Genomic DNA, 18,825 nt, shown 5'->3' with positions numbered 1-18,825 from the left:
TTACTCATTTTAACATGATTAAACAACATGATAAAGTAAACAAATATAATGAAACAGTAGCTTTCAGAAATACTTTAAAACAAGTATGAAGTCAATAGTATAGTCTGCTTTTAGAGGCCAAGATCAGGATTTTAAAATGTATGTTTTATATTTAAGGCATAATGTGATATTTTGATGGACCTATTCATAGTGAAATGGCTATTGCAGTCAAGTAAATTAATATGTTAAAATAATATGACAATATAAAAATCACATGTGAAGGATACATCACTACCTACCCATTCTTAGCACTTGTTACACTGTACATTTACACTCTATTGACAGAAATTCATCCAGCAAATATAGATTTTTAGCCCAGATCTCATCCTCAAATTGCAAATTGGTAGTTCTTCTATTTTTATAGTCATTTATGGGATGATCAATTCCTTCTGTTAACTTTCATCACTCTGGGAAAAGTGATATTTATGAAGCAGTAATCATTAGTATGTAGATTAATGAGTGAAACACACAGGTACTTAAATCAGTTCTCACCACCAACCACACCTCTCCTCAGAGCTGTTCAGAGTATTAACTGAACAATCTGCCCCAGAGAAATGGGAAATTCTCCAACAAATAACTCACATCTTCAAAGCTTCCTTCCATATCTCATCACTGTTGTGTGACCTGCCTATTGTGGTGATTATTACTGAGGCTTCCCGGAAAGGAGGCCTCGGTTATTTCTAGCACTGAAGGTGAGGTTTATCAACCCAGGATAAACATTATGTCTATGTTGGAAAACCTATGCCTATGGAATTTCTGTGCTGAGAACCCCATTTGCAAATAGGTTTTTAAAAATAATTTCATTTGTCTATTCCTTCTACAGCAAATCTTATCTTTCTATGGAAACTAGCTACTTTTTCCTTCCTCATCTTTTCCAATGTATTCTTTCACTTCATTATTTCTGATTATACAAAATAATGGTATAACAACCATAAGAACAAAAACAGAAAAAATGAAAACGCAGTAGCTACATATAGATACATTCTACTTTATAAAATATTTAAAATAAACTGAGATTGAAATAGGCCTCGTGGAAATTATAGTCTACCAGAAAAGCAATTAAGTGTTAAGTGTTATCTATTCATCAATTTTTTTAAATTCATCAACACTAAATGTAAGTAAGAATTACCCAGGCTAAAAGGAATGAAGGAGCCTTGTAGGCAGAGAATTAACACCAGCCAAAATGCAAAGACAAAAAAAAAAGGGGGGGGGTGGTGTCTGCAGCCACTTCTCCAGAGTTTGGGAGTTAGGATAAGGTAGAAAGGTATTTACTGCTCAGTCTCAAGAAAGATGCAGAGGACAGAATTTTAAGCACCTTGTCTTCATCACGGTAAGCAGTTTGGATTTTATCCTAATCACCACTAAAAACAATGAAGTTGTTTAACAGGGAATCAACAAGACTATATTTCAAACAAATCACTGTTGGTATTGTCTTTCTTTTCACTGCTGTACCTTCAGTACCTGGCACAATCTTGAGCACACAGTAGAGGAACAAAAAAATGTATTGACTAAAAGGATGGATAAGTAAATTCTCTTAGAATGGACAAGGTCTACAATTGCTCTCCATCTCATGTTTTCACACCCATATTTCCTTAGTATACATGAACTCCACTTTTTTTTAAATTGAAATGTGATGAAATTTGCATATTAAGATAAAATTTTTGTGACTTTAACTTATAATTATTTGATGTCATTAAATGCTACATTCAGGATCCAAAGTTTGAACTGTTAAATGTAGTTTTATTCAAAATTTGGCAGACATTAAAATGCAAACATAATTCTGAACTAATCCCTAAATACTATGTATAACTTTTATTTAAGATATTTCAAGCTCAGAAATAGTTAAAAGAAGTTAATTTTAAAAATTCTATTAAAAGTTTTATTTGAAAAATCAAAATTTGATCATTTTGTGTACTCAAATATATTAGGTGAGACATTGTCTTTTTATGTGTTTGTGTTTCAGCCAAAATGCAAATATCTTTCATTGTGCCTAACCAGCATGATTTTCACAGAGCTCTAACAAGAGAAAGATCAATGCCCGAGATTCTACATTTCTAAATTACCTTTGAAATTCCATCAAGATTTCATAAATTAGTTTTGAAAATTTTGTAGTGTAAAACTTGCTTATTCATTGCACTTAACCAACAGTGTTATACAGAAAACATTGCTGTATAGAACAGTCTTGTCTGTGAAGAGGTAGAACATAAATTTGTATCTATCAAAACTAACTAATGAACTAAATATATTAAACATAGATAGGTAAGTAGGTAGACAGGCAGGCAGATAGGTAAATAGATAAAACAGTAACCTCCAGCAGTTGTTTTCCTGTCCAGCTTATTTTTTAAAATTTTTAGTTGTAGATGGACACAATACCTTTTTTTATTTTATTTTTTTTTTTTTATGTGGTGCTGGGGATTGAACCCAGTGCCTCACACATGATAGGCAAGTGCTCCACCACTGAGCTACAACTTTGGCCCCCTGTCCAGCTTATTTTGAGAAAGTCAAAGATGTAAATCTTCCTTTCCAAAGAAAACTGATAAGAGGTATGAAAAGTCCATAGTCTTAAGCGTGGAGAATAGTGAGTCTTTGATCCATTTGATGGAAAATCAACATTTCTTTAAAAGTGATACATAGAATACAGAAAGAAAGGATATTTGAACTTAAAATATGGAGTTGGTACTTTCTGTTTTTTTTTTTTTAAAGAGAGAGTGAGAGAGGGAGAGAGAGAGAGAGAGAGAGAGAGAGAGAGAGAGAGAGAGAGACAGAGAGAGAATTTTTAATATTTATTTTTTAGTTCTCGGCGGACACAACATCTTTGTTGGTCTGTGGTGCTGAGGATCGAACCCGGGCCGCACGCATGCCAGGCGAGCGCGCTACCGCTTGAGCCACATTCCCAGCCCACTTTCTGGTTTTATAATTGTGACATCTTGGGCAAATTATTTAATGTCCCTGAGCTGCAGTATCCTCACCTTTAATATAGGTAATAATTTTATCTACCTCATGTATTAATAGGATAACCTGTGATAGCTCCATGATAAGTGCCTAGTTCATGTCAGGTACTCAATAACTGTTAATAATAGGTGATTCTCCGATGAATGAAGGCATAGACGTAAAGTTCCTCTTTTTCATATTCATAAAGGTTGCCCTACTGAGAAAAATTTCATCTTGAAATATTCTGAATTAAATTAAATAACCATACATGCCTTCTTAAGTTTCAGCTGATGGTATTTAATGTTCACAGGATGAAATATAGGCTGATTATTCATGAGGGAAGTGACATATTTATTCTGCTCATAGATTAAGGATCAAGATAGATGATCTATATAAGGCATCTAGTGTAGAATGATGATCAGCTCTACAATGATCCCCTTTAGAGAAAATGGATACTTTGAGAGTATTGCCTCATGCTCCAAAGAAGAAAGAAATATATTTATGTATGCTTTTGTTTTCTGGACTAAACATTGTGCATATATTTCTGCAAATAATCTCCCTTTATAGACAGTCTTTAATCATGTATTTTCTTAGCTTGTTTTCTGCATACTTTGACCCTTTATTACATAAATTCGGGGTGAGAAATTTTTATAACAAAACATTAATCTTCTGTTTTGTAATACTATCATTAGAACATAACAATTGTTTTCTATAAATAAAAACTTCATCTCACTGATTAATTAGACTCAATGGTACATGACATTATTAAATTAACTGTTACTTGCTTTTGGTACAAATACATAAAAGCTATTGAACCCTAGTTTGATTTGGACACAATTTTAACTATATACACATATTTCTCTGGTTGAGTCATAATTCACGAGTATCAGTAGAATTTCAGCACTGTAAATATCAATATAATTTCTAATTATTTCAGTACTTTAATCTTGTTGACATTGAGTCTGAATTCATTGATGCAATCAGCACTATGGTCATGTGTGATTTATATTTCTCCACATTCAGATCACAAATGGAATCTCACCGGTGCAACATAATGTTCAAACCGCTTGTTACTGAAACATTATTTTCAAACATCAGACTTTAGAAATTTTAAAAAAATATAATAGAATCTGGGAAAGAATATGTATGTTGATAACAATGATTCTATTTTGACAGACTTGTTTTCTGTGTGGAAATAAGGCTACATTCATCCAGGAACTCGTGGCATGTGACTGAAGCCAGGGAAGCTTTAGGTGTTTTATGAGTAAGCGTTATGAAGCCTGCTTGCTACTGAGCATTAGTAGTGATGCTGAATTTCTGCAAAATGAAAGGAAATCAGAACTCCTTGTTCTCATGCACCACTACTGTGGCATGCTTTCACCTAAATTATAATCATTTTTTTCACATCTCCCTTTTCTCTAGTTCTGAGATGGTGAATGATGATGACACTAACACAGGCCACAGTCCCATTTCTATATTCTAATCACCCATCCAGCCTAGCCCCTTAGCACACACCACACTCAGACACCTTGGAATGCCATCATGAATGGCTCCATTCATGACCCCATGCTTCTGAGCAGGCTAATCCTCTATTACTTCATCTAGGAAAGCATTCACCATGCTCCCAGGATCCAGCCCAATGGTGAGCTTCTCATTAAGGATTTACCCAACCTCTTCTAAAAGGTATTACCCCTTCCCAATTGTCTTCGATAGAATTTTATTCACATCCTCACGTAGAACCAGTGTCATTGTATCAGGTTAGCAAAATATCTATTATGCCTAAATATCACAATAATATAGTGTTAAAAGGCAGATTCTTGAGCCCCTTCCTTCATGTTCTGATTCAAGTGCCCTCAGTAGGGGGCCCAGAAATTTCTTATTTTTTATGCCATGTTTCTAGTACAGCAGTCCTGAATCATACATGGAAAACAGACACACACACACACACACACACCTCACACACAAACACACACACACACAAACAAGATCAAACCAAACCCAAACAAACAAAATCCCACAAAAAAACCCTACACTAAGTGTTGATAAATCAAAATCTGCTCTGCTTGACTTGTTTCTACACATAGGTCCAGAATAGTGACATTCAGCATTTAGTGAATATCTGTTGAATAAAGAAATGGGTAGTTTTAAAATACTATATAATTTCTACGTAAATAACTTGTAAACTGCCTAACAGTACAACCATGTAGATTCATAACTTGTTTACAACTTTTCTTATGAAATTTTAATTAGTGGTCAATGTCAATTTTAAGGTTGCTATTAAACTTTATTCTTGGTACTCTGTTTTCCCAAAAATTTTTTTGAAAAAGTACTTGAAAAAAAAATAAACATACAATATGTTAGGGAGTATAACTAATATGCTTGTTTTAAGAATTGGTAGTCAACAAGGTAGCTCAAAACCAACAATAAGAAACTTAAACAACAAGGTGAAATGTCACAGAGATAAGTGTACATTTCTGAGCTTAGGTTAAAAAAAATCAATGGCAAAGATGCAGGATGGTGTTAGAATTGGCTTGACAGCACTTCATTTAGAAAAAAACCTGGTTTTCAGTTGAAAACAGGTTCAATAAAACCCAATAACGTGACATAGCCACTAAAGAAAACCACAGTAGGATTATATTGAAGGACTTTGAAACAAGAAACATAGGATGTAATAGTGGCATTTCTTTGCACATCAACTCTACTCTGAGGTAATATATCTCAAGATCACAGTGCCAGACTTTAAAATGGACACTTGGACCACTGGAATGTTTTTAGAAGAGACCATCAGGAGACTTGGGGAATTGGCAATAATGACATATAAGAACTGTTGAAGAAACCCATGTCTAGGTAAGCATTACACTGGATATCAGTTGGTTACTGGTAAAATAATTGGGAAACAAGCAATAAAATATCAGTATCATACAAAAATAAGCAATTATTAAGCTGATTATTTTTGGTTTGGCTAGAGGGTGCTGGATCTAGGTTGGGCTCTCTGAAGGCTCTGTGAGCTGTGGATGGAGTAGGATTAGCCCTCCCTGAGATCTGGGCTCGACCTGGGGATGCTCTTCTCATGGCAATAGCAAGAAGGCAAGTGGGAAACACAGGGACTTTGTAAGGCTGAGATTTAGAAGTGGGATTATTGTAATCAAAGCAAGATACCTGGTATTGAGGAGTCAGAAAAACATACTCTGCCTCTTTATTTTAGAGGGACTGAAAACCCTCAAGCAATACAGGGAGAAGTGAGGACCAGTAGTAGAGAATACTGTATCTCATTTTTTATTGGATATGGGTAGGGGGGCATTATCTTCTTAAGAAAGGCAGATATGTGGAGGAAAAAGTAAGCTAAATACACACAAGTGAAGCTTCACAAGGCATATCGGAGATCAGTGTATATAGAGATTAGAGGAGAGTAGTGTACTTCAGTTCAAGAGTTTCTTAATAAACTTAGGTGTTTTAAAAACAGAGTCAAGTATTTGGAAAACAATATGACATTAACACAAAGATTCTACTCTTTGAAATAGGAGAGAAATCAGTACGAAGCTTGGACTCTTGTTAAGCTACAAAGTCCTGGGCATGGTAAACATTTGGAATCCTAGTTCTTTATCTGTAACATGGAGACAAAACTATTCATCTCATTAGATAATGTTTTTAAACTACTTAATATAAGCATCTGGCACATAGCAAATGCTCAGCATTGTTATTGCTGCTATTGTTATTTTTAGAGACTAACTACCTTTAGAAATGCTCAAGCATTCTTTCTTCAGACTTTTGTTGCCTCCTGTACACATCTATTATTCAATCTTATTGAATATTATGTAATGAAAGTTTACAATGATTATCCTTCAATTCCAAATCCAAACATTGTGAGAACAATAGTTTTTCTTAAATTGAGGGTCTAAATAGTCAGGCAACAAAGTTCCAACCTAAAGTGATAAGAAGCTGTTTATACCTACTTATATCTTAGTTGGTATAGTTATTCATGTATTTAAATACAATTAATACACGTATTTTTGGCCCAGATGACATTGGAAGCAATCTAGAATACAAGGCATATGCATTGTATTGATTGTCTACAGAACAAATAATTTTGAATATGAAACATCTGGTCCACAGCATTGTAACTGTAGGATTATGAACCTGTACTTTCTATGTACTATATTTACTGTATTTGTTCACCATCCTATTCCAGCACCTAGCAAACAGCAAACACTTAATAAGAGTTAATTTAATCTATATGCAAAAGAAGATGTTAAGATGTCATAATGGAAAATTCTAATTATGGAAAATAAACAGTATCTGTATCTTTTTTTTTTTTTTTTTTTTTACTCTGTTACACATTCATCCCATTCGTTCCAGGCAAATTCTATTCCTTTTTCTGGGGTCCTCCCAAGATCTTGTTTTTGTTTTTCCAACTCCATGATTTAAAAATCACAGAGGCCTATCTTCTACATTTTGGCCATCATTCAGATTAATACACATACACACACACCCACACACCCACATAATATATATATATATAAAATAAAATTATTTATATTTACATTCATTCTCTAATTCCCAGTAGGCATGTGCAAAATAGCATGACCTGGAGGTTGTTGTTTTTACACGAAAATTGACTAAGAAACCAAAGAAAGCAATGAAAGCACACAAATTGTTTCAGAAAGGTATAAAATAGTAACTGATGGAGAATCCACTGAGATCATAGTACCCAATTGGCCTGGTGCAAGCAAGCAAATAAAAAAGATTTTTGTAATTTTATCCAAAGATGATTTGGTTTTAATAACCTTAAGCCTTGAAAAGTATCTCAAAACTCTATCCAAATCTGATTCTTATTCCTGAGTGCTGAATCCAAAGTTTCTTATTTTCTTCCCAGCACTTCAACTAAATATCCTACTACCCCCATATGTCTTACAGTTGATTCACCTGAGGGATATGCAGATCCTCAGCAACGAATCATATTCTTATTCCTTTATGTTTGCATATGATGATGTCCTTACCTGGCTAAACTGTACTTCCAATGAAATCTCAGAACATCAGTTCTTTTTGAATACCTTCTGGTCCTGCCTTTCAACCTGCAGCTTAGATGTTTTGCCACTTTCTTCCATATTCTGTAGCAATCCTTCTAGGTTGTACTAGCACTTAACACATCCTGCATGTTTGTCTTCTTCCCTAGTTATTTACCAATGGTCTCCTGGATTTTAGGATATCCTTCATAGACCATGTAGTGGACTCAAATAGCCATGCTGAAGAATTCTTTATTACTGTGTCCTTGAGAGCAGCTTCTGTTTGCGGAATTCTCAATACACATTATTTTGTAGATAGCAGAAGGTAAAAAACAGTGGCCATTATTTTCTACAGATAATTTAGTTTAATCTCCAAAGTGTTTGACTTCTTTAGATTACTCTCTAGCATATAAAAATCAGGATATTGTACTGAGATTGCAGGTTATACTCTCCAGAAGTGGCCTTCCATCATTGAACCATGCCAGTTGCCCATTTACCAGTGAGGTCTAACAGTGCTTCTTTTGAATCTGGCTGAACTTGTGACTTGCTTGTAACCAAGAGAATGAGACTACATTTTAAAAGGAAAATCAGCTTCTGCTTTGTTGTTTGGGATATCATATCTGGCACCCTGAGCTGACACACTGTGATGAAGCCTAAGTGACATGAAGAGGGCTTTATGAGTAGTCCTTCCCAGTAGTCCCACCCAGTCAGGGTACCAGCTGACAGCAGCATCAACTTATAGACATAAAGTTATGGTTTAGATGAGGTGTGAGAAAATGCAATCAAGTTTAGAGGTGAAATGATTGGGTTATGAGAGCCTTAACCTAATCAATCCACTGTTATGGATTAACAGGGTAGAGGTAGTAACTACAGGCAGGTAGGGTGTGTGTTGAAGAAGATAGGTCACTGGAGATGTGCCTTTGGTGTTTTTATTTTGTCCCTGATAAGCGGAATGCTCTCTCTGCTTTCTGATTGCCATATCCTGAACTGCTTTCCTCTGCCATACTCTTCTGCCATGATCTACTTCCTTGCCTCTGGCCCAGAGCAATGGAATCTACTGTTTATGTACTGAAATCTCTAAAATTGTGAGCACCAAATAAAATTTTCCTCCTCTAAAATTGTTCTTGTCATGTCTTTTGATTGCAATGATGAAAAAGCTGATTAAAACCTATAATATCTGAGCAGACTCTACAGTTGATTTCGGCCCCCACTCTCGGCTTTGACCTTCTCCGTTGAGGTTCCAGATACAGCAGAACAGAGGCAAGGCCCCACTGCTGTGCCTCATTTAAATTCCTTATGTATAAAATCTTTGAGTATAATAAAATGGTTGTTTAGTAGTTATGGGGTAGAAATAGTAACTGGGAAGCCTAGACTTCCAGCTTTCCTTGGGGTATGGGGGACACTAGCACTACTACAGTGTCCTTTTTATATAGTCTACATGGCCACAACACCAGAAAGTTGAGCAAAATATAGTTCCTTTAGATAGGGTACACACTTTGCAGTTTGTCTCCAACATTGCTCATTGTATATCTTCATAATGAAGTAGTCATGAATATTACTGACCCCTTAAGTATGTGTTCAACTGTATGTTAAATGTTTCTTCTGTTTATTTATATTTATTTGTGGTGTGGCTAAGCTTTTCCTCACCTACCCTGAAACCAGAATTTCACCTTAGGTTCTTAATCTGGCTTTAATGTTGGGCTTTTTTTCACCAGGCCAGGTGTTTTGAGCATTTAAGATGATTCCATGTGTCTCATTTCTGAAGTTCTGATGGTACATGGTTTGTCCATTACCTTCTTGTTTCTGCTGAAAGTGTCTCCAGTTTCGAACTAATGTGGTCAGGAGAAATGGCATACTGCCATGTTTTGATCTCAATAAATGATGAATCAAGTTTTAGTTACTAATTGGGATACTTAGTTTTTCTTGGGAGGCTCCGCATTCAAATGTCTAGGGAAAATGGTTTCTCTAACTCTTCTTGGTAGAGTTTCATGAAAGTATTTTACTTGGTCAAAGAATTTAGTTGTCATTGAAATTAACCCTAAATTAATAAAAAGGTCAACAATTACAAGGAATGCAGAGTGAATAATTTGAAGAAACAGTATTTTCTTTTTAAAACTAAAAGTGACTATCCTAAGCACCTAAAATAAATATATGTCAAAAACAGAGAAAGAAAAAAAGAAAAAAAAAGTAACAAAAGGCAGATTCTCATTCCACTGAAGATATATCCAAACAATATGGAACATACTGTTAATACATGCAGAGATCTGCAGAGGGCATAAAAATACAACTGACTTGTATAATAACCATGGGAAAATATCTCAATTCCAATAACTTTCTGTAAATTCAATCTCATCATTGGCTATATATTGAGACTTAGGAGAATTGAATCATAAAATGAGGCTAAGTAACTTTATAGTGAGTAGAGCCACTTAAATCAGTTATATACTTAATATTATAATATGCATGAAATTACCGGGTGATTCCATTCCCAATTTTCCAAGAAATCTCCACTTTGCTTTTCATATTGGTTGCACCAATTTGCAATACCACCAGCAGTGTATGAGTGTACCTTTTCCCCCACATCCTTGCCAACACTTATTGTTGTTTGTTTGCACAATAGCTGCCATTCTGACTGGAGTGAGATGAAATCTTAGAGTGGTTTTGACTTGCATTTCTCTAATGCGTTTCTCTAATTACTAGTGATGATGAACATTTTTTTCATGTGTTTCCTGATTGATTGTACATCACCTTTTGAGAAGTTTCTCTTCAGATCCTTGGCCCATTCATTGATTGGGTTATCTGTTTCTGGTGTCTAGCTTTTTGAGTTCTTTATATACCTTAGTGATTAGATAGAGATCTAATGTGTGATGGGTAAGATTTGCTCCCAAGACATAAGCTCTCTATTCACCTCACAGATTGTTTCTTTTGCTGAGAAGAAATAGATGAATGGATTAAAAAATGTGGCACATATATACAATGGAATATTACTCAGCAATAAAAGAGAATAAAATCATGGCATTTGCAGGTAAATGGATAAAGTTAGAGAAGATAATGCTAAGTGAAGTTAGCCAATCCCAAAAAACCAAATGCTGAATGTTTTCTTTGATATAAGGAGGCTAATTCATATTAGGATAGGGAGAGGGAGCATGGGAGGAATAGATGAACTCTATAGATAGGGCAGAGGGGTTGGAAGGGAAGGGAGGGGGCATGGAGTAATTAATGATGGTTGAATGTGATGATCATTATTACCTAAAATACAGGTATAAAGACATGAATTAGTGTGAATATACTATGTACACAACCAGAGATATGAAAAATTGTGCTCTATATATGTAATAAGAATTGTAATGCACTCTGCTAAGGATTTATTTATATATAAATAAATAAATAAATAAACCTTAAGAAAATTACTGGGTGATTGCAGTTTTGCACACTTAATTTTTTTTCATTAGAAGTTTTTCTGTAGGCTCAGTGTCAAATACGCAGGGTCATATTAAATGTATAGCTGAAAAGCAGTAGTTAAATAATTAATAATTTCTTTTTTCTTTTTTTTTTTGCTTAGAAGTATCTTTTGGTCAGAACATTTTGAAAAGCATACAAATAACTTTTTATATTCTTACTATTTTAAAGGTGTATTCTATCTGGCCTGTTCAGGTATATAACAGAAGTCTGTTCAATTGATGAACTGATTCATATTTTCAGGTACCATTTATTAGTCTTTATGGATAAGGCTGTAGAGTTTGTAGATGTGGGTTTGAATCCAATGTTTACTATTTGAATTATCTTGAATTATCTTAAGTCCTGCCTTATATGTTGTTTCAATGAGATCAGTGCTCCCAAGCACTTAGCATAGCAGTTAGCACTATTATTAGATATTATGAGCCATTGTTTCCAAATAGCCTCTGAGCAATGGTTCCTGTCCATTGGGCTTTGACCATTGAGAAGCTAAGAAATTGTTCATGGGATCTGAGAAACCATTTGTCTAACAACTGTATATTTCTATGTTCACTGTATGGCCTCACTACTTTTTTTTTTTTTTCCTTTAGTATATAGATGCTTTCTCATATATGAAATGAATACTCACTTAAAAGAATAATTGTTTCCATAGCAATTTCATGTATTTATTTAAATCTTTAAGAAAGTGACAGAAACATACAATTACTAATTGTTGAAATGTGATAAAAAAATTTATATGTGCCAGGTCTCCTCCTTTTTCCTTCCACATCCCTCTCCCCTCTAGCCTGCTCTCCATTCAAGGAAAGATGAATGGCAGCTCTATCACTTGAGTCCCTCGTCCTTTGCTTCCTTGTGGGTCCATCCTTCTGGTAGGCCATCATGTCAGATGGCCTTTCCTACAGCTTTCTCTATCTGCCTCTATTCCTGTTTTTGGTAGTAAAGTACTCACCCCAAGAATATTAGCTCTGTGGGACTGCACTCTCCTTTGTGCTACTCTGCCACTGAAAATAATCCCCTTATTAAACTCTCCTCAAATTATTCTAATTCAAGAGTCTCATTCTTCTTCCCCTACTGAGTAGATCCTGACAATTATGGGTATTCAAAAAGGATCTTCATTTTTGAAAACTTTCCCAACCACTGCCTTTAGGAGTTAATTTGCTTTCCTAGAACATTCCTCCATTAATCCACAAGGGGGCAGCTTTTTCTCCTAGATTGTGCAAGTTCCTCTCCCGATTCATACTTCAAGGAAAGGAAAGGCTTGCATTTTGATATTTGCCTATTGTACAGTTATCCATTTACACTGGAAAATTATAAATTGTTTACACTTTATAGCCAAACGAAATTCCTGTTCACATCACAAATGTTCTTTTAACTTTCAATTGTAATGTTTTACCCTTAATATTTATGTAAATAAAAGTTTTTTTTTTTTCCCCTAGATTTGGTATAGATTCTTGCTGAACATTTGGGTGTGGGAATGTCAGAAAAATCATGTGAAATTACATGATTTTAGAAGGTTGTTCTTTGTAAATATTAATATCTTTGAGAAGAACTTATAAAAGGGGGGAGGGGGAACGAGAACATGAACAGAATGTGTTTGGTCCAATTAAAGGTGTTAATCACAGGATGTAACTTGTCTCAAGCCAAAGACTTGAAGTGAGTGAGCTCCCCTGGAAACAGCAATAGCAGCTCTGCAATTTGAAGCTTGCATAATCAACTCATCAATCTGTTTCTTTACTTTTTCTGATAGGCACAGAGGAAGAGAAAAAAAAATGGTTGGAGATTCCTCATATTTTCATTTTTACCAGTCATTAATATGTCATTCAGTTAAACTGTCTCTTGAGTTATCTTTAGTAAAGTACCTTCTCTGATCCATTTGAAAATTTCCAGAATTAATGATGTCTTACAAAACAATTGGGGATTAATTAAAGTTGTTGTAGCTTCTGAACTCCAGCTGAACCTTCGTAGGATTGTTACCTTGTGAACTTCCCCCACAATCTCAATTGCGGATGATATAATTATTCCATTTAGGAAACTGCCAGGTTCTACTTTAAAATTTTCACAAATTCCATGTTCACCTATGCTGACTAGTCAGTTAAAGACTGTTTTCTCTACGTAATTTTACCTTTTATCTCAGTTCTGTTACATCATACATATTGTATTATTTTTTAAAGATTCTAAATCAGCATTTCTTCTGATTTTGACCACAATAAAATCAAATATTTCTATCGTATGCCAAAATAATATTCATGTTGTTTACAAATGACAGATAATTTTATGCTTATGTTTCTCTTTATTGTGTTTATTTAGAAAAAATTTCCAAACTTACATTTCAAAGACCAACTAAAGAAACATCATTTGAAAAAAAAAATTCTAGACAGATTCTTATAGAAGATGAACTTTCTCTTACTCTTAATTCCTAACATTTGATTATTGTCTAATTGTTTGACTTTGTTTATTTAAATATATATATAAACACATGTATGTGTATGCAAATACATTCACAATTTGCAAGTAACTCCTCAAATTATTAAGAGTGAATATTAAAAAATATTGAAATAAAGACCAAGAATTGTCACTGTATGGTTAGTATATGACACATATGATTGCTTAATAAGTTCTTATGTAACTAAATTGTAATCTTATCTACTCCTGGCATATTACACCAATACATATAATCTAAAAGTAGGGAGTTAAAAAATTATATAATAAAAGCTACAGTGTTTACTCATTTCTATTACAAATTAATATTACATTAAAATTATTCTTATCTCCTAAAGTAATAGTTCAGTCATTAATAAATTCATTTATTTTTTAATCAATTTATTCTATAGGCTTTTATTAAGAACTTCTAGTGTGCCAAATACCATATTAGAATTGAGGACATAATCTTGAACAAAAATAGATATTTTAGAATTATTATAATCCAGGACATTAATATCATTGCAATTAATTTCACGACATGATTTCTTTGTCACTTCCAGTTTGACACTATTATCTGAGAAACATCATATTTTGACAAAAATATAGTACTATTTGACTAAATATAATACATTAACTGAATTTAGTTTTCTCTTTGAGGAATAAGGATCTTACTTTATATTCCCACAGTGTAGAACATATTAGGCCTGACATTTATGTACACTCAGCATATACCACATAACAGAGCCAAATCATCCATTCATTATATATCACACGACATACCCAAAGCCTGGTATTGTGAAGTACATGAAGGCATATCAGAAATGGATTCTCTATAAGCAGTAAAGGTGATAAGGGACATAGACACATGTAATCCCAGTGTAAGGCAGTCAAAGATAGTGCTTTGGAAAGTGAAGATGTGGTACTATTGGAATTCAGGGTAGAAACAGGTTATTCCCAAATAAAGGATTGAGGAAAGATTCTTTGGGAGAGTTAGCTTTTGAGCTAACTCTCAAGGATGGTAAGAATTTCACCACAGAAAATTCAGTAGACACAAAAGGAAAAAGATAAGATAGCAGAAGCAAATAAAATGTCCTTTTACATGTAAAATACACTTCATTAAAATAAGATAAAAATTTTCTTCCCAAGATTATTCTGTATTGCTATTACTTTTTAATACACAAGCGAGTTCAATAATTCTAGTATATACTTCTCAAATGTTCAGTGGTAAGTTATCCTAATCCTATATTTTTCTTCTTCCTTATCTCTTTGGGTCAGTTAAACCCATTTAAATCTCACCATAAGAAAGAACTAGAAAACATTTCATTTTTAGCAAATTATCCCCAAATCTCTTTGATCTAAATGTAGCTCTCTATAGAGCTACATGAAGGAATTATTTTAATCTATTTTAGGTATATTTGAAGTGTATTGCTATATTTTGTACCAAAGGGTTTCTGAAACCAGTTACAGAACTTTATAGTATGGCTATTTTTATGAATTAATGTGCAACAATGAATTTGATTGACAATATTAGCAAATGTTCTAAATGTGTATCCAAATTGCATACAACACTCTGTTGAGTATCTGTGATGTGATGCAAATGTTTCCCAAATCCTAAATAACTGTGCTGTGTTCCAGTAGGTAACTGGAACAATTATATATTACCCATAGCAGAAGCACTTGGCTCATGATGGCTTTAAATCTGTAACAGATTAACCAGTTACTCAGTTTGAAGATGGTCATTTCCATAGTGATATCTTAACTCAGACTTGGCTTTCAAGATCTGTTCACACTCATCTTATTCCTAACTGCCCACAGTATTCTAAGTAGAATTTCTCTCCACCTCCTTCACTATGCTATCCCTCAGGCCACAGAAAATTCAAACTTCTGCTGTAAATCTAGATTACTTCCACACCAGGTCAACCTTAACATTGTTTCTTTGTCAACTTCCCTCACCCAAATGTTACTTAGCAAGTCCTCAAGGAGACTTACTATTCAAGTGTCACCTGCCAATAACCTTGGTTGACAAATGATTAATGTCATAAAGATTTTGCAACAACTGGTTCTCTTGGCTTCTCTCAGATACGTAGAGAATCTCTTAAATATCACATAACCCCTTTGCTATGACACATATTTTTTTAAGGAAAAATACTTTGGTAATTGAATTTTCTAAAATTACATTTGTTCTATATTTATTGTATTAATAATTGCCCCCAAATCTGCAATCTGTATTTGGGGTAAAAATGAGAGTTCAAAACCCAATTGAGTCAAATGTATGAAAGATGATACATCATGAGCTCTGTAATGTTTTGAACAATCAATAAAAATAAATAAATAAATAAATAAGAAATGACTCAAATGTCCTTTAACTGGTGAATGAAGAAACAAACTGTGATTTCTCTAATACAAACAATGTACAGCAATAAACAGGAGTAAAATATTGATACAACATGAATAAAAACCAAATGCACTATGGTAAATAAAGAAGCCAGACCCCAAAGGATATCAAATTACTTCTACTTATATGACTTTCTAGAAAGGGCAAAACTATGGTGACAAAAAACACATTATTGCTTCCAGGACCCAGGCATATGGGAGAAGTTGGTTATAAAGTCTCATAAAGAAACCTTTAAGGTGATGAAAATGCTCTGTTTTAATTTTGGTGGTCATTATACTGTAGTTTGCATTTGCCAAACTTGTACAACCATACCCTATATGGGTAAATTTTATTGTATATTAATAATACCTTAATGAATTTGATTGTAAGAAATAAAAAGTCATGGATAACACAAATTTTGGTTAATCTAAAGAGATATATTCAGTGATCATTAGCTATGTATGATAAAAGGGTTTTTTTTCTTTTATTTCATTCATTTAATATTTTAAGATTTTTTTCCCCTTTTGAGAATACAGATAACATTTCCTTATCTTTTGTTTTACAAATGAAAATGGCACTTGAGGAAAAAAGCCACACTGAAGCCTTGTTATTTTAATTATAAGTTCACTAACATAATCTCTACAAAAACAGTATTTAGTTAAATACCAGGTTGTTTAATGAATTAATTGGTTCTGATAATCATCTAGTCTTAAAATAACACACTACTATTTCATTGCCTGTAGTTGCAAGACTATTGTTTTTTTAACCTCTCATAGTCTAGTAAGCAATTAACAACACAGAAAGACAATAGAGGAAAAGCAACTGCTTGAAAGGCTCATATAACATATTCAGATTCAAGAAATAATATAGTAGGATCAGAGACAGTCCTGAGAAGGGTGGTAATTTAGACGGCGAATGCCTTACCTTTGCGTTTGAGTGGCATAGCTGTTATCATAAGCCTCATAGGTCTGGTCATCATATTCACCCCCATAGCCATCATCATACCCCTAGAAGGAAAGGGGTACAAACACCTATTAGCAATCAAATTGAAAACGCGGATCTACTTTAGGCTAATAAGATTTTATGCAAAGTGACCTTGGGTTAGTTTTTATGCTTGGTTAGTAACCACACATCCCATTTTACTTGATTAACAATTCCCACATAACCTTGAATAATATTACATGGGTCAAATATTAATGTTCTTTAATTAAGCTGAACATATCAGAGAAGTAGAAATATCCCCTCTAAGATTTCCTTAGAGTTTTGATTAATACTAATGAAGACCATTGAAGAAATTCAAAATAACTTTTCTTCTGAAAATATTATGGGTAGAAAGTAACAATCTATGTGATTGCCCGATAGTGGTGCTAACAAAGTATTTGTTGCAACCCACTGGGAGGTTTCTTTTCTTTTCTCCTAATAACAATCATAATTAAGATAGAAAATATAAAGAACCAGATCCTTAATTTGTAGTTAACTTTCAGTAAAAAGGGTGGACTCATTATTCAAAAATGAATAAAAGAAAGGAAGAAAGAGGAAAAGAAGCTGGAGTGATATAAAGATCTTTTATTTGTTGCACAAACTTTATGTTTTAAAAAAAAATCTCACAAATAAAATAATGCTGGGTGGTGAGTTTGGTTACCTGACTAAATTATGCTGATAAAGTGAATACAGATTTGTCATTGCAGAATGTGCAAGCAAGCTAGCAATTATACACTCCCAGTTATCAATCACTCTGTGAGTGATTTAGTTTTATTTCCCTTTGTGGTCATTGACTTTAAACCCTAGCCATCCATCTTGATTACTCCCTAGTTCTGGAAAAAAAAATCTTCAGCTTTTCTGCCTCTGGATCTTTTCTGGTACATTTCTTTCCATGGAATGTATTTCCACCCTACCATACCATTTCATATCTCTGTTTCAGTCTGGAAGCTTAGGAATTTCTCTTTTTGTTCTGTGATAGAAATTGAAACAAACTGTCAAGATGAAAAAATTTCAATATCCGTGTGAACCAAAGCTTTTGAACAAATTTAACCTGAAGACTAATTTTTATTATTTTAAAGAAATTTTAAAATTTTATTTCTTCATTTATTCTTTTCCATATGGTTTGCCCTTTATATAATGCTACTATTTACACATGCGATCTTTTAAATCTGACTTCCAGTCTTTTGTTTTTCTATTTGTAAATTTCCATTTCATCATATTTGTGCTCTGGAATATGGGGTAATTTCCCCATTTGATCTTTGAACCTTCTAACGTGGTTCCTGTTGAATTGAAAAATATTTAAGCATTCTAACATCGCCTTTAGAATAGTATTTTAAGAGATCTTTGATAAGTAGAAAGCATAACATAATCTATAAAAGATTTACAAACCAACTATTTAATATTGAAAAAATAGTAGTTATTTTTCTTATTCTTCAACAACCAGTTTTCTTTTAGTAGTTTTATTTATTAATTCAGTATTTATTTATGATTAAGCAACATAGCTAGTGTTGCTTGATTTATGAATTTTAGTGTCTTCTTTTTTTTTTTAATTGACCAGCCACTCAGTTTGTTCAATTTTAGTTCTATCATAGAATCCTCTTCATATTTCTCCCCATTTCT

General features: G+C 33.5%; 1 protein-coding gene across 1 annotated transcript in view; it reads right to left on the bottom strand.

Annotated features, from left to right (window-relative positions):
* The window catches only part of Khdrbs2 (KH RNA binding domain containing, signal transduction associated 2), a 561,414-nt gene that overhangs the window by 24,924 nt on the left and 517,665 nt on the right, over window positions 1-18,825 (bottom strand). Inside the window, exon 7 of the mRNA XM_026396817.2 lies at window positions 17,149-17,231. Within this exon, the coding sequence (XP_026252602.2) occupies window positions 17,149-17,231 (83 nt within the window). The remainder of the gene's footprint in view (window positions 1-17,148; window positions 17,232-18,825) is intronic.

This window comes from Urocitellus parryii, chromosome 8, assembly GCF_045843805.1.
Source record: "Urocitellus parryii isolate mUroPar1 chromosome 8, mUroPar1.hap1, whole genome shotgun sequence".
Taxonomy (NCBI): domain Eukaryota; kingdom Metazoa; phylum Chordata; class Mammalia; order Rodentia; family Sciuridae; genus Urocitellus; species Urocitellus parryii.
Note: the sequence above shows the minus strand (reverse complement) of the source record. Positions and strands in the feature narration are given on the sequence as shown.